A 16,926-nucleotide genomic window follows, 5' to 3' on the forward strand; every position below is an offset into this window, starting at 1 on the left:
TAAAATAAAAACGGTTAGTCGCTGCTGTGAGAACATGGAGACCATGTTTCCTCCGGTCTTTGTTCTTGCTTCAGGGCATAGCGCTGAAATCCCCGTGATTGCCATCCACGGGAATATCAAGCTGAGCCCCCTGCCACTCCGCCTCCCTCCAGGAAGCGGAGTGGAACTCCCCTGAACGTCGGGGAGTCCCTCAAAGGACGAAGTGGATGCGAGCGTTCTCGGAGCGTTCCGAGGCACGCCCGCTTGCAGCGCTGTTCCGCCAGCCGGGTCCATTTCCAAGCCTCTGAGAGAGATGTGATAGCCCAAAAAAACCACCTCTGTGCTGTGGAATTCGCACTTGGATAGCTTCGCAAACAGTTTATTTTCATACAGTGTCTGCAGCACCTCTCTCACTAATTTCACATGTGATTTCTTGTCAGGGGAGTATAATAAAATGGAAGGTTTCTTTCACTTACCGTGAATCTTCCTTTCTTGGTGGTTCTGAAGTGGGACATTCCTCATGTCTGGGATAAGCTCCGCCTCCTTCCACAGGGTCGGCTCCAACTTTGATCCGGACGGTGGAGGGGCTTATCCCCTTGTAGGTGATCCAGTCATCTTCAAGACCGTTATTTTAAACCCCCGCCAGAAAGGCACTAAAGAGAAGGAAAAATTCTCCCAAAACATAGAGAGACTAACTAATATAACCAACTGAGCACAGAGTAGGAAACTCACTTTTCAACAAGGCAAAAAGTCCACTCCGTACCAACTTTGCTTCCCCACAACTCTGCAACCAAGGGGAGGCGCACCCCAGAAAACAGGGTGGGCAGGAATGTCCCACTTCGGAATCACCGAGAAAGGAAGATTCACGGTAAGTGAAAGAAACCTTCCATTCTCCAGTGGTTCTTCATGGGACATTCCTCACATCTGGGACATACAAAAGCAGAGAGCTTCAGGGCGGGAAATCGCATCCCCATTTGCAGAGTGTGCTGAAGCACCCTGCGTCCAAAGGCTGCCTCAGCTGATGCTAATTTGTCCACTCTGTAGTGTTTGGTGAAAGAGTGAACTGACTTCCACGTGGCCACCCTACATGATTTCTAATGAGGGGAACGAACGGTATGCCACAGACGTGGCTGCCCCCCTAAGGGAATGCGCCACAATCCCCTCTGGAGGATCTAACCCTTTTGCCTTGTAGGCCAAGATTATACAACCCTTGATCCACCTACTGATTGTAGAGGTGGAAACCCGTGCCCCCAAAGAAGATTTTCTGAAGGACACGAAGTGCACTTCAGATTTTCTCTACTCTTTGGTCCTGTTGATATAAAAACTGAGGGCCCTCCTGACGTCTAAGCAATGCCACTCCCGCTCTTTATCATGTTGTGGATTGGCACAGAAAGATAGCAAAACAATTTCTTCTGCCCTATGAAAAACTGAATTTATCTTCGGAACAAAGGCTGGATCCATACGAAGGACCACCTTGTCCCGATGGAAGACACACAATTCCTTATTAACCGACAATGCTCTCAATTCAGAAACCCTATGAGCTGAGGTAATACCTACGAGGAAGAGGGTTTTGAACATTAACTCCTTAAGAGGACAGGAGGCCATTGGCTCGAAAGGGTGTTTACAAAGAGCTCTCAATACTGTGTTAAGGCTCCATGTAGAGAACCTGTGAACAGGTGGGGGATTAAGGAAAGAAGCCCCCTTTAGGAACCTTCTAATATGAGGATGCCTAAGAAGTGACACCATGTTTCGCTCCCTGGACAGCAGAGATGGCCAACACCTGTCTCCTAAGGGTACTAGTGCTAAGGCCCTTATCTAGCCCATCCTGAAGGAAAACCAAGATTGACTTAACGGAAGCCTTGAGGGGATCTATCCTCTGGTGCATGAACCAGGAGTGGAAAACCAACCAGGTATGCTCATATGATTTATTAGTGGAAGCCTTCCTAGACGCCAGCATGGTGTCTATGACCTTAACCTGATAACCTGCCCCCACTAGCATTTCCCACTCAATCTCCATGCTGCTAGAGTGAGTAACTCCAGCCTCAGATGTTTTGTCGGCCCTTGAGTTAACAAGTCCTCCTGTGGAGGGAGATGCCAGGGCTTCGTAATGGCTAGTCTTTGAAGGTCCTGGAACCATGACTGGCGGGGCCAGAAGGGCGCTATGAGCACTACCTCTGCCTTTTGCTGGAAAATCTTTTGCAGCACCCTGTGGATTATTGGCAGTGGCGGGAAGGCATAAAGGAGGCCCTGAGGCCATGTGCAGTTCAGCGCGTTGGTTCCCTGTGCTAGGGCATTTCTTTCTTGTGAAAATTTTTTTGGAACTTGACGGTCCGATTCTGTCACAAACAGGTCCATGCATATGCTCCTGTACTTGCTGCATATCATGTCAAATACCTCCGCATTCAGCCTCCACTCCGACTGATCCAGCCTTTTCCAGCTTAACCAGTCTGCCAGCTCGTTGTTTTTTCCCGCCACGTGGTTGGCCTTCAAAGATAGTAGGTGACTTTCTGCCCAAGAAAGCAGCCTGGAAGCTTCCAAATGTAGGTTTTGAATCTTGGTGCCCCCTTGGCGATTGACGTAGGCATTTGCCATAGTGTTGTCGGTCTGAACTAAGACATGGTGACCTGACAGTTGCTCTGCAAGTTTCAGGAGACCGAGACGAATTGCCCTCAGCTCTAGAAAATTGATGCTCTCCTGTGTCTCCTGTACAGACTATTCTCCTTGAACCATCCTCTTTCCTGAGTGGGCCCCCCAACCTGACAGACTCGCATCCGTTGTCATGATGGTCCTCGGGGGGTCTTGGAGAGAGATCCTGAGTTTGAACCTTGATGGATCTAGCCGCCACCTCAACTGATGGCATACTGATGCAGGCAGTTGTAGCATTTTCAATCTTTTGTTCGCTATCGCTCCCTGGTGGGGAAGAAGGAACCTTTGCAGAGGTCTTGCATGGAAACGTGCCCACTGAACAATCTCCTGACAGGAGACTAACATTCCCAATAACTTGACCAAGGTCATAAGCTCCGTCTTGTCGCTTCTTAACACCTCTTCCATCAGGGCTTGTATTTTCTGTTCCCGTTCCTGAGACAGGAAGGCCCGGTCCTGTGCCATATCTATCTCCACCCCTAGGTGAAGTAGCCGCTGAGAAGGTTGGAGGTGGCTCTTTTCCATATTCACTATGAATTCGTGGTCATTCAGGGTCTTTACTGTTAGTTGTGATGGTCGGTATCGGTGGAGGGACTTGGGCCTCTGATATCGATACTGCCGTTGGAGTGGGAGGCACTATAGGGGCACCACCCAGTGCAGGCACCGCTTCCTTCCCCTTCTTCACCGCCTTAAGGGACTTGGAGGTGCCCTTCTTTGCGGACTTAAGCTCTGTACTTGCCTTAGCCTTTTTTTTGATTGGCGTAGAGGCGGACGATCGTGCCTTCGATGTCGGGAGCTTCGGTGTCGGGCGGCTGACATCGGAGGCAGGTCTCGATGTCGAAGCTGTCGATGTAGATGTAGACGGTCTCTCCTCCATTGTTGAGGCAGGAGCAAGGGCCGATTCAAGCAGCGCTACTTTGAGGCGTGCAGCACGGTTCTTCCTCGTCTGGTTGGAGAAGTGAGCACAGTGACGACAGGACTCTGGCTTATGAGACTCTCCGAGGCAAAAAATGCAGAGGGTATGACGGTCGGGAGGAGCAAGTTTGCTACCACAACACTTGCATCTATTGAAAAATCCCCACTTCTTCTCCATAAAGAAGTGAAGTGGAAGGAAAGGGTGAGGGGGGGGGGGGTAGCCCAAAGGCCTGAGGTAAATTCCCCTCAGAAGAAAATAAAGGTTTTTTAAAACGTTTTTGAAGAATAAACGACTGAAACAGAAAAATAAACTATGGAAATACTTCCTAGGAGCTGTGACGCAGAAGCGAACAGCGAACCGATCAGACTGATGAAAAAAGAGGTCTTTCCAACGCGGCGGTAAGAAAGGAACTGGCGGGATGTCCACGCCCACCCCTCTGGGCATGCGCGGTGGGGTTCCTGCGCATGCCCGAGGGACTGGGCGCGAAAATCCGTTAAAAGAGCTTGCTACAACACCGATCAATCCAGCGCGTGCGCACTAGATCCCATGGGTGTGAAGCACAGAGACCACGTCAAAGATCTTCCGGTTCACTACTGACAACTAGCAGTGAGGCTTTTCCCTGGTTGGGCTCTTTGAGGCAGAGGTGCTGGGCCGCGGCTCCTCCTCCTCCACAGCCTCTTCCACCCACTTTTTCCTCTGGCCGAATCTGTTGGCCTGTAGCCTCTGCACTTCTTTACAGAGCTCACAATTCTCTTGCAAGAGCTCGGCATTCAGGACAGCAATGCTGCCTTGTATCTGGGGGTCACAGATACAGGCCAGCTTGTACTGCCCTTTACTGCAAAGAGGATGCAACCTGATGGTGATGCCCACCTGCACCCTCTCCACCAAGGCCCTGACCTGTGGGAGAACAGCCACCTCCAGTGCAGAGGCCAGCACCCAGTCCAGCCCTCGAATCAGGTGGATGACTTCCCCCAGGCTAGCTGTATGGGCACACGTCAGTGGTGTCCTGGAAGGGCTTGAAGACACACCATTTGGGAGAGGGTCAGACAGTTATCGGAGCTGATGCTGAGCTCCTCTTCCCCATGCAGGATGGTCATGGAGGAGATGACATCCTGCACTGCACTCTTCTGCTCCAACAAACACACAATCATGGCGTAGGTGGAGTTCCTCCTCCTCCTCCTCCTCCCCCTGCAACAAGTGTTGGGGGTTTGCACCTCTCTGGACATGGGTGTAGCTCACCTGGCAATCTGCCACACAGGGGTCACTGGGGAGGTTGCAGAAATGTTTCCAAACTGTGGGCTCCCCCCCCCCAATCACTGCTGTCAGAGTCCTCCTCTCCAAAGAGTGTTAGTCACTGCTAGTGTCTCTGGGCAGTGCTAACAACTCTTTTGCCTCTGTGGAGAGCCCCAGGAACTGTTCAGGGGAAGGAGGCTATGATATCCCTAATGATGCCCACCTAGGGCTGGGCTCCAGTGGGTTGGCAGGATGGGTTTGGTGCCTGAGGACAGGGGCCTGCAGTATGTATTTTTTATTTTTTCATTTAACATTCGACTTCTATCCCACTCACCCCCTAGGGGCTTTGAGCAGCTTACAATTCTAATTAGCCAATCTAATCTAGGGCCACATATGAAGGGGAGGTGAGAAGCCTACCAGGCACCCTTATCTTGTTGTAGCAGATCTTCTTATTGCGAGGGGACAGTCCGGCGGCAACCCTCCTCCGGCGCAGGTCTTCGCTGTTCCGCTTTTTTCCGGCTGTCGCAACTCCGCCTCCAGGCCTGGACCACTTTGTGCTTCCGCGCATGCTCGCAGTGGCTTCCGTCCAAGTCAGGCTCCGGCCTGCTGCGTCGCTCTGCCTCTGCACCTTGTTGGTCCGGCCTCCTTCGTTCACCTCCTCGCCTCGCCAGCCGCCATTTTTCTCCATCGCCGCTGCCGTTGATCGCTCTCCATTCTCCGCTCTCCGCCATCGCTGCTACGCCAGGGACGGGTGCCCCCCCGCTCTAATAGCAGGTACCCATTTTATCTACTTGCCCTTTAACGGGCTTTCGAACCGCTGGGTGGACGTAGGGGGTGGAGGACTTCTTCCCCTCACAATGAGCACCCTTTGCACTCACTTTCACCCTCATGGCACACAGAGGTGCTCACACTCAAGAGGGGTGTCTGTAACTGGGACCCCAGAAATATAATCCACCCCCAACTTGGAGAGATTTTAGAGGAGAAGGCAGCAAGGTGAGGTTTCCTGTGCATTTGGTGTGTGTAGCTTGCAGGGGATCCTTTCTATAAACTTTTGAACCCGCACCTGCCATTTCACCCAAAAGCACTTTTCTGGCTTGACCTTAGTCCTGTTGGGTTTGCACTGCCACAGTGTCACTGGTTCTGCTGGGCACATTGCACTAGTCCTGCTGGGTTTGTAAAAATGCCCCCCCCTTCAGTTTTTACTGCAGAGATTCTCGGGGACTTTGATTCTGTTCTGCGAGGCTCAGGGCCGGTGCTACCATTAGGCCAACCTAGAGCACAGACATCAGAGGGGCGCAGAACTGATGGCAGGGGTGGGTATACCTGGTGAGGCCGGTGTGTGTCTGTGACGCGGGAGGCAAGGGCACTTCTGCTTCTCCACTGGCGGGGACAGGAGAATGGCTCTGGGATGGCGGAGGGTGCCAGTGCCTGCTGCACCCCCAGGCCCTGTGGGCCCCGCTTCCCCGTCCTTTTTTTGCACTGCAAGGAGTTTGGGGGCTGCTGCTGGGCAGTGGCGGAGTTGCTTGCACCTAAGGTGCTCCGGTTCAAGTTCCCCCAGTCAGGAGGGAAGCGAACTCCTGTTCCGTTGGACTGGTGGCAGCCTGCCTCTCCTCACATGTGGAGCAGACTCTAGGGAGGACTGGCTCCGAGGGGCGAGTGCTTCACCATGCTGCCTCCCCGCCCACCCCTTTGCATCTGGAAGCGCCTCCGAGCCACCCAAAAGGAGCAAGGGAAGGGAAGCCCAGGCGCCGCCCTCTGCTCTGGGAATGCCAATTGACTTGCATGGGCTCCATTGAAATACATTACAGCACAAGAAAAGTACCAAAGAAAATGTGGAAGGATTTTCCATTAAGGTCTCTGGAATGACATCCTCCAGAGTGGAATGACAGTAGGGAAATTCTGCTGTAGCAATGTGCAGACCACAACTGCTGCAGAGGGGCAAGTGCAGGGAAAAAACACGTCTCTGCACTAAGAATTTTGCAACTGCTCCCACAGTATTTTGATTGGCTTTCCATAAGCAGTGCACGGAAGGAAGGGGGCATATGGGTTGTATTCCCAGTAACTGCAGGTTTTTGAAAGTGTGGTAATAAATGCCATGGGGGGGGGGGGACGACAATACCAAAGAGAAACACAGACCAAATGTAATTCCACATTTCACAGGAAGGATTTGCAAGCTATAAGAATCAGCTGCACAGTCTCTCTGTACAGAGATCTTTAAATGATCAGGAGCATAATAAAATATGTTACAAACATAGGCTTTAAAGGGGCTGGGGGGGATTTCAGAAAGGACGGCAAAAAATGTAAGTAGCTGGAATTCACATTGCTGATAATTTATATTTATTCCCACCAATGTTCCCTCTAAGCTGTGGAGTCTTGTGAGCAAAAATTCTACTCTGTGAGCTACTGGCATTAAAGTTGTGAGCGAACAATTTGGCTACTGCATAAATTAGTTTGCTCTGGAACCATCCTTCCTGAGCTAAGACAAAAATGTGTGAGCCAGAGGCTAAAAAACTGTGAGCTAGCTCACACTGAGTCAGCTTAGAGGGAACCCCGATTCCCACATATTCCCCAAAGAGCACTTCGGTCGGGGTCACAACACCGGCTGGTGACCCCGGGACCTAAGGAGGCCAGGCTTGCAGCAACGAGGGCCAGGTCCTTTTCAGTGGCGGCTCCTATTTGGTAGAATGAGCTCCCGGAGGACCTTTTGCAGTTCCACAGGGCCTGTAAGACGAAGCTCTTCCGCTAGGCATATGAGTAGGAGCTGCCACTGCCACTACCACTACCACCACCGCTCCATCATAGAGCGATACCGCTGGAGGACCGTGCAACATCTAATTACGGCCCTCCCCCTCCCCTGCTATGCAAAGTGTTGGGAGTTTTCTATCCCTTGCATCCTGATGGTATTGATTTTAACTGTTTTTATTTATTTATATATTATATGCACTTTGTGCCTGTGTTAGCTGCCCTGAGCCCGTTCGTGGGAAGGGCGGGGTATAAATACAATGAAATAATAAATAAATAAAATAAATAGAAGGGCAAGCATCAAATACTGGGGTGGCCCACATAAATGGTTTTCATGAGGTTGCAGAACAAGGTATTGAATTCAGTTCCCACATTACAGATATATGCGCGCATATGGAGAATGGTAACTACTTCCAACATCCCCAAAATTGCAGAAGTTTAGGATGTGCCTCCAGTTAGAAGACTGTGCATGTTAAAACACACACACACACACATACAGGTTTCAGCATTGATTGATTTTCCATTTCAGCTTAAGGTTTAGCACCAAATTAATACATTTTATTCATCCCCCTGGGGGGAGGTTTTATTGGGGTTTTTTTCAGACTACAAAACTACAACAGAAAATATAGGAAAGGGAACTACATCTAGGGAGTAAAGAAAAAAGACCCACAACTAACTAAAAACCCAAGAGTAGGAGATCATACATCAGCTTAACACCATGCTATTTTCAAAAAGCTAATAATACAATAATTTAGTTGGTTATGCTAGATTAATTATTGTTTAACGATCTCTTTAACTGTTTAAAGAAATTCCCAGAGCATCCCCAAGTTATTTCAGCATTTTTTCAGGCACAAATCAGAGTCCTTCAGCCCTTATGTATTCTTTTCTAATCCTCAGTTTATAAGGGCTTTTGGGGGCAGCCGCCCCTTTTCAGAGGGGGAGTCCTCGTCCGAAGACCCTGAGCCCAACTCGCCATCAGATTTGCTTTCTTTTTCCTCCTCTTTGCCCTCTTCTGGTTCCCCAAGCTGTGTCCGCAGAAATTCACGTGCTTTAAAAATAGAGTCAATCTTTTCTTTTTATCATTAATCTTGAAAATGACGCCTTCTGGGGTTAGCCACCTGTAACTGATCCCATTTGTTTGTAAGAAAAGGCTTAATTCTTTACAGTTCTTTCTCTTCTGTCTTATATAAAATGGAACGTCTTTTAAAATCCTGATATTATTGCCCCCAACTTTCAAGGGTGTTCCCGAATTTGCTTTCAAAATAGTACCTCTCACATGTCTCTTTGAGAATCTGACCACTATTTCCCCAGGCAGATTATTTTTCTTGATGTACAATGAATAGGACCTGTAGACCACATCCATCTCACTGCAAAGGTATTCCGCTGTTAAATCTGTCATTGGGGCTATTGCTTCACTCAGCTGTTGCTTCAGATTCTCTCCTTAAATTTTCGGGACCCCTTGAAACTGTAGAACCAAATTTGCTTTATCCATTTGTAGCTGTAAAAGCTTTGACTCTTCTGTAGCTTGCTTCATTTCCAGCTTTTGCACCTTTTTCTTAACTTTTTTAGTAGTGACATCCATTTCCTTCACCTTCCCTCCCATTTGCTCTGTTGCTTTTAAGGATTGAGTCAGTTGCATCTGCTGCACTGCAACACTCTGCCCAATTACTGACAGTTGTTGTTTAATGCCAGTGATCTCGTCCAGCAGGGGGTGCAGGGAGTCAGCCAAAAGTTTTGGAGCTCAGTGACCTGATCTGTTTGAGGACTGGCCCCTAGTTTCGATTTCAACAGCTTCTCTTTCTCCAGTTTCCTCCCCGCCATCTTTTTGGATTTGTTTACTTTTCAAAAAAGTTGCTAAAGTCTCTGATATTCACCCAAATGATTTTCTGCGCTCTGGTAAGTCTCTTAAACCAGTTTTAGTCCCTTATCTTTCCGCTCCCCCCTTTCCTTCCGTGTTCCGTCTATGCGTTTGGGAGGGATCCCTCCCCCGCTCACTTTCCCATCGGTCTGGGGGGGGGGAGCTTCTTTTTATATCTTCATACTCGCTTCAGTTTGTTGTTGGCCATTCGGCCTCGTTTGTCATCATTTATTTCGCCCGATCTCCAACGCTTGTCCGATCAGCAGCACTCGTACCATGTGTTCACTCAGCGGCAGGACCTTTGGGGCGGAGGGGCACCTCAATTCTCCGGCTTTCGGCCATCAAAGAGGTCGCCCCTCAAAAGCCCCCTGGCTGGGGGCCTTTTTCCAAGGCTCTGGGGGGGTCTCGACCTGTCGGACCCCCTCCCACACGCTGGTGTGCAGTTTACATCCCCGGGGCATCCGGGAGATGTGTCTGCCTGCATGTCGCCATAAACCAGAAGCTCCACCAAATTAATACATTTGATTAGCCTTGATATAAACAGTTAGCAGCTGGTAATACGGAAGGGATTTCACACCACATCATAAAAGTAAGTTTTGCGAGCAGAAATTCCTGTCTGGAGTCAGCATCCCAACTGTTTTTAAGTCTAGTGTTGCTCAGTTATTGACAGCCAGCAGTGAACAAAGATACCACACATACCCTCTACAGTACCCTCTACAGGCAAACCTACCATGTTTGACAGCTGCAAACACCTGGCAAATGAACATCTGAGCCACTTGCCCGCTGAACAGTTCTGCAGCTGCACAGTAGCTGCAGTGCTGGAGTTTTGTCTCCTTGCGTTTTGATGGCTTTTGCATCTGTACAGCAGGCAAGATGATTCTACCCAGGATCATGAATCATCAGGTCCGGAAGTTTGATAATGGGGGGGGGGGGGGCTGCATCTCTCAAACACCTGTGAAATATGCACACACAAAAAATGATAGCACAGATTTGTGGATGTGCTCATCGTTTGTATGATTGTCTGCCAAGCAACAAGCAGGGATAACAGGTCTGTGCAGGGAGAGGGGACGGAAAAACAGGACTCTAACTGGGCTGGGAACATGCATGTGTGAAACACTGTCATTTGCAATGTCTGAATGTGTGAAAAGTGACCCAGCAAACAGGTCTGAATTGTTTGCAAACAACGGGAATTGTTCAACAACAACAAAAATCAGCTCGACCAGTAAACAGACTGAGCTGAACTAGATGGTGTTGGAGCATCCCTCATTATTAATGCCTTGCTCACTGCCAAAGGACCTGAATAGCCCAATCTGCCCGGATCTTGTCAGATCTTGAAAGCTAAGCAGGGTTGCCCCTGGTTAGGACCTGTATGGGCGACGACCATTCAGGAAGTCCAGGATTGCTACGCAGAGGCAGGTGATGGCAAACCACCTCTGTTCATCTCTTGCCTTGAAAACCCTGGTCCATTGTGACTTGACAGCATCAACACTGCCAAGGAAAGCAGCCCCCTTATTTCTAGATGTGTAGGGTTCTCAGTGGTGGTCAAAAAGAACTCCAGGCACACCCAGAAACTCTTATTACTTCACATGTGTTGTGGCATTCAAAAAGGCACTCAAAGGGAGACCTGTAAAGGTACAATTACACTGTACATGTACTCCCAAGACTAAACCCTGACACATTCTGTCTCAATTAAGGCCTGGATGCAAATTGATAGTTAAGAGATTACACACACACACACAGCTTTCCCCCAGAGCATGACAGAACTCACTGAAATATCTGTACACTTTAGCAGATAAGGTAATAGAACCTTAGGCCAAATTTATGTGTGCCACATGTTACAGGCCCTCTCCTGTTGTTGCAAGAGTGAAAAGCATTGCCTGGCAAGACAGTAAGGTGGTTTAAAAACTATTCTACATTAAAAAAAAACTAATAAAGAAAGGCTGTTCTAAATAGATTTGCACTGAGCTTCTGAGTCTATTTGACAGGCCTTCAGGAAGGTCAATTTATACTCTCATTTCAGTCTTCCAGCACTTTGCAGCAGGGGAGTGATTGGGGGACTAATACAGCTAATTGCTGGCAGACAATTTAGCTCACGTAGTTACACAAGAAACGCACCCCCCCACACACAATACGTGGTTTTTAATGGACAATTTAAAGAAGTAAATAGCACTGAATGGAAAGAACCCACACTTGCAGAGTCCACAATCTCCTCTCCAGCAAGGCACTGTGTGCAAAGTAGTGACACAAGGGGGCAGTGCAGATAACAAAATCCACAATTTGGCAAGTCTCCCTCCCTTCACACCCTGCGATTACCATTTATCTTTCTGCTGCTACATCCTGTACTTTGATATCCCTGTATGACATCCACCCCCCACACTAGTTAACCAGGAGGATTGTCCCCTGGAAGTTCTCTGGCACAAAACTCATTGACATGGAGGGACTATGGCACTGCTCTTGTGCAGCTCCCACATCTTGAAATGGGGCTTGCACAGAATAACTTCTTATGGACTGGATGAATCCACAGGGCCCCATTTTCCAACTCTGCTGCCATTAGGGACATCCAAAAACCTGTCTCCACATCTTGCCTCTGATTCCATACACCTGCTGCCCCCCTCTTTTAAAACCACTTTTCTTTTGTGGTTGCTCAACACTAGAGCTGAAGAAACCTTCCACTAGAGTCAAGTGTTATGCCATTTGTGGATAAAGACTTAGTGAGGGAACACATAGAGAGAGCTGTAATAGCTGTATTCATCCTGCATCTTCGAGGCCTCCGTGTTCCATCATCTAGCTCAAAGACCTCAAACAGCAGGTATACAGCAGTGAAGTTGGTGAATGCCACTTCCTAATAGTGATGCACCTCGTGGCAAGATATATTGGCAGTAGGATAAGTTAGGTCAATGGCCTGGATAGGCTGCTGCACAGATAAGGCTTTATCCAAGCCCCACGGGGTCAGGCTTTTCTTTCTCACAGAGCCAGAAAACAAAGGGTGGGACAGAGCTTCCAGTTTCTTATCCCTGCTCCATGAAGGCTGGTCCCAAGCCTGTTTTTGAAACTCAGGCCCAACACATTTGAAACAATCACAGACAGGGGGAGTTGGGACGGGGAGTACACACATGGCAGGAGAGGAATGTTTCCTATCTAGCCCCTGGATTCTTCTAGATCCTTCCTGCACAGATTCAGAGCCTTTCATTCCCCCATGCCTTCCCACCTTCAAAGTGGGAAAGCACAGCAGAAATAGCTGTACCACCCAAACACGGTTGGCATCCTCCAGGTGGGGCCTAGAGATCCCCTGGAATTACAACTGCTCTCCAGATTAGAGAGACCAGTTGTCCTGGAGAAAATGGCCGAACCTTTATACCCTACTGAGGTCCCTCCCGTCCCCAAACCTCAAGGAATTTCCCAACTTGGAGCTGGCAACCATACAGCCAAAGCAGCAGACAGCTGCAGGAAGAGGACGAGACTTCCTTCTGCCTTGGCCCAGGGGCAAAGGCACCAACCCTCTTAACAGTCTGCAAGTGGCTGTAATGGGAATCCTTACTATTACTTACAGATTGTTATGGATTGTAACTGTGACCCACTCTGGATGCTTGAGAAGCTGGTTATAGATACAAGACAGACAGGTGTTTGACTGTGATCTACAGCCATGAATTGTGCTTAGACATTCTCTGCCAAACTACCAGGAAGGATCCCAGTGCTTGTAGCTGACGCTTTGCAGCTCTCTTACCTTGGGCCTATTTCCCTGTTTTTTCTTCCAAATAATTTTAAGATAACTCTTGTTGTACAGTTTCATTAGATAAAGAGGAATCCAGACTTGTGGGGCCACAACTTTGGCCTGTTGTGTTGGCTCTATCCTATGAGGTGTAGCAGGGAATGACAGACCTCAGATGGAAGCTATGGGGTTAGCTAAGCCATTACCGCCTCTTCCACCATATGTGTATTTTCTACCCTTTGGGGCCACAGCTCAGTCATAAAGCATCTGCTTTGTATGCAGGAGGTCCCAGGTTCAGTACCTGGCGTGTCCAGTTAAAATGATCAGGTAGTAGGTGAGGCTTCTACTTGAAACTGACTGCTGCTAGTCAGGGTTGACGATATGGATTTTGATAGACCAAGGGCTGAACTCATGTGTTCAGCTTTATGGGTTGAATCCAGACTAGATTTTCTGCTAACTGAAGGCACTTATGTCAGCAGAAGAGACCTTTCCTGTCTCCCTTCCTCTCACTGCAGTCCAATGAACTGCTCGAAATGCTGGTCCTGGGGGGAGAAGGTATCCCCCCAAGAATGGCATGAGAGGGAAATTGGAGGTCAGCAACAGGAAGGAGAAATGGGTGAAATTTACACCTCCCCTTCCCCTAGTGGAAAATTTAGTCTGGCTCCAACCCCTTGTGTTCAGGATGGCACTCCTTAGCAGAATCAGTAGCTGACAATTCAACTTGCATACATGGACTGAACCAGGAGCTTTGGAGTTACTTTCTTTAGCTGAACAACTCAAGAGATGCTAGAACAGCTTGTAGCTTCTGAACCAATTACAACAGCATGGACACTTCAATGACTCTGGCCAAAGGCATGACAGCATAAAGCACCTAATACATTCTCTTCAAGATCTAACATGTCTTCAAAAGGCATTCTACCAGTGGTTCTTCCCTTTTTCATTTTCCAAGACAGTCTGAAAACTGTGGCTGGTGAACTGAAAACCCCACAGAAACGGGAAGGGGGGGCAGAAAATGACGGAGAACAAAACAAGAATGACTTTGCATATGTCTGGCAGGTGATACAGCTTCTGACTATTGAGGTACCATTCACAGCCCTCCTGGCAAACAGTCATTGATAGATCCACCCTCCCTTATAAATCTGGCTAACAACCAAGCTACAGCTGTGCAATAAATTCTGTCACTCAAATCACATGTTTCTTGAAAAGCCCTTCTATTTCTTTTGAGGCTCCTTCTAAATCTGTCATATAGGATGAATTATGTTTTAGTGATTAATAGAAGAGATGCTGTCTTATAGAATTATGCACCCACATAAATCCACTGCTCAGCTTCTTATAACCTGAGGACATGAATGTGAAGATATGAATTGCCTCTATTGCAAACCACCGTGCTCGAGGTCTTTAGCCACCTAGTATGGCTGCTCCACATAGGCAAGACATTGCTTAATACTGTGGCCACTGGTGTGCAGGCTAAAAAAAACGGTAGCAGAAATGCTACTGACCTGGGTGTACAGGCCAAGAGGAGAGAAAGGGGAAAGACCACAGTCTGACACATTTAAAAGGTACAAATATTTATAAAATATCTAAGTGCACTACTACATCAGACAGAATGGTGAAAACAGCAGAACTTCAAAAAACAAACAAAGCCAAAAACATGGCATCCAAACTTGGCCTTAACTTACAAAATTATAAAATATAATTTAAAAATAAATCAGTAGACAAGACTTGTCGGCGGTCAGATAAATTTTGCAGTGCAGATAAGGCCGCTGCTTAGTTGTCTGTGGCAAGGCAGCTTCTAACGGCTTGGGATAGCACTGCGTTCAAACTTGTCAGGGATTCCCGCAAAACGACGGAAATGGCGCTGGTTCTGGTTCACCCATTTTTCGAGGCTGCACTTCTGGATCTTTCTGTTAGTTCGTTGGGCATAGTTCCTGGATTGGGAGATGGGAGAATCAGGAGAGGAGGGGAGAGAAGCTCTAACACAAATCATAAAGCGCATGTGGGTGCAAAGATGGAAGCCAGGCAGAAAGCCTGCAGGTGTGACTTGCTTAACTCCTAGCTACTCTTTTCAAGCCTCTAATCCATCTTGACACATCTGATCCACCATTGTGCTTCCAACGGCAGTGGAAGTCCACCAGGAGGGCATCATGATGGCCTTCCTCTATTTACACCCCCCCCCGGTGTCTCGTACCCAAGGAAAGCCTGCCTCTGCAGAAGGCTGTGCCTGTTAGTTATCATAGCTAACATGCTGACAGAGAGACCCCATTTTCTGTGAATCTGACTGATCTTGTTTTAAAGCCATGTCAGCGAGTGGCTGCCTAAGTTCAACATGGCAGATGTCAATTATCCATTGTTGCTGGACATGAGAAAGGAATTACATTAAAGAAGAGATTTACGTCAAGTAGACTCCAGGATAGTACCGCGAAGCCAAAGCTTGGTTATCTTGTCTCTTGCTTGTGCGACTTTCTGCACCTGGCAGGCATCCTCTGTGAGCATCCCAGAGCTATTTGCATGACACTCTGGGCTCTGTCCACCACTTGTTTTAAAGCACTTTAAGTCAACTGGTGACTGCCCCCCACTCTTGCTCATTGGGCACGTCAAAGGACACTGTCTGTTGATGAAGTCAGCTTTGCCTCAAGGCATGACTGAAAAGGCCAACCACCACAACGTGTCACTGTGAGTGGGGGGGGGGGGGGGGGGGGGAGAAGAATCTATCCCAATGGCTGGCCTCCCTCTCAATATAGCCCTATGCCAAAAACATGCACCTGAAGACTCTTTCAAGCATTTCCAGCAGATTCTCAAGGAGGAGGAGCTACTGGAATACCCAGACACTTTTGCTTCTGAGGCAGAACAGCATTCCTCCAAGCAGGCCTGAAGCCTCCCCAGTTTGCACCCTATTTGGCCTAATCTGAACAGGAGGCTGGAAAGGTGAAGAGCTTCCCTCTGTGAAGCTGCCCAGGCTCAGGACCTCATTTTAGTTGTGCTGCAGCCTGCAACCCAGGCTTCATTTGCCTGTCAGAGATCCATAGCCCTTGAGGATACCTTGCTGGCAGGCTCACTTCTGCATGGTTCGCAGCCCAGTCAAAACAAGATCCAGGGCCTGCACAAAGACCCATGTCCCTCACCAGCCTCACCTCTGGCATTTCCACCCCAGTTACGTCCACCTGAAAAAGTAATACAATTCTCAGGCAGGGTGATGTGTTTCTGTTTCCTTCACCGTGCGGGCTTCCCATCCTCGCACCCAAAGTGGGGAGAGTATCATACCACACAGTCAAGTCTGTTGGGTGCCTGCGTTTGGGTTCCTTGGAGTGGTATTCATAAGCGACCTTCCTCATCAGCTCTTGCAGCTCGTTAACAGGGCCTGCAGTTTGAAAAAGTGAGCAGTTAACCAGGAGATAACACGATCCAGTGTCCATGCCTCAAGTACTAGTAAGGACAGAGATGCTTCTGTCTCCTACGTTCACTCTTGCCTAGCCCGCCCACTCACCCCGATACCAGTTAGCAGTAAATGTTTGCATCAGCCACATTCTGAAACACAGGAAGTTCAATGAGCCATGGTCTTGTTCAGTTAGCCTGGTCAATGGAGTTCATGTGTTACTATGAAATTATTTTAACTGACGAAGCTATAGCCAGAAGTCCTTTACACCTAGGAACTCAATTTCCTTTTAGCTATTTCTGAGATTGAGCCTCCAGGCAGGAAAGAGTCACTGCAACCGAGAAGGGAGAAAAATAGAATAGCACAAGGTTTTGTTTAAATGCATGAAGCTTGAAGGAAAGGGGAGAGGGGCCTAGCTTTTCAAGGACACTAGGCAGCATGACCAAGTATAAAACCAGGTATAGGAGAAAAGA

At 48.4% G+C, this 16,926-nt stretch overlaps 1 protein-coding gene across 1 annotated transcript; it reads right to left on the reverse strand.

Moving 5' to 3' along the window:
* Window positions 1-14,753: 14,753 nt before the first annotated feature.
* Window positions 14,754-16,520, reverse strand: S100PBP (S100P binding protein). The gene is made up of 2 exons (XM_015417775.1): window positions 16,342-16,520; window positions 14,754-15,008 (listed from the first exon to the last, which is right to left on the reverse strand). The coding sequence occupies exons 1-2, from the start codon at window positions 16,491-16,493 to the stop codon at window positions 14,873-14,875; spliced, it is 288 nt and encodes a 95-aa protein (XP_015273261.1). The 5' UTR covers window positions 16,494-16,520; the 3' UTR covers window positions 14,754-14,872.
* Between the last annotated feature and the right edge of the window lie 406 nt (window positions 16,521-16,926).

The sequence above is a fragment of the Gekko japonicus genome, unplaced genomic scaffold (genome assembly GCF_001447785.1).
Source record: "Gekko japonicus isolate JY-2015 unplaced genomic scaffold, Gekko_japonicus_V1.1 scaffold203, whole genome shotgun sequence".
Classification (NCBI taxonomy): domain Eukaryota; kingdom Metazoa; phylum Chordata; class Lepidosauria; order Squamata; family Gekkonidae; genus Gekko; species Gekko japonicus.

Bases quoted from the DNA above. Each gene is read 5' to 3' on its own strand.
- S100PBP (XM_015417775.1), bottom strand. From the start codon at position 16,493: ATGGACACTGGATCGTGTTATCTCCTGGTTAACTGCTCACTTTTTCAA. The intron at 15,009-16,341 runs GTATGATACTCT...CTCCCAATCCAG, and splicing joins CCAACAGACTTGACTGTGTG to GAACTATGCCCAACGAACTA.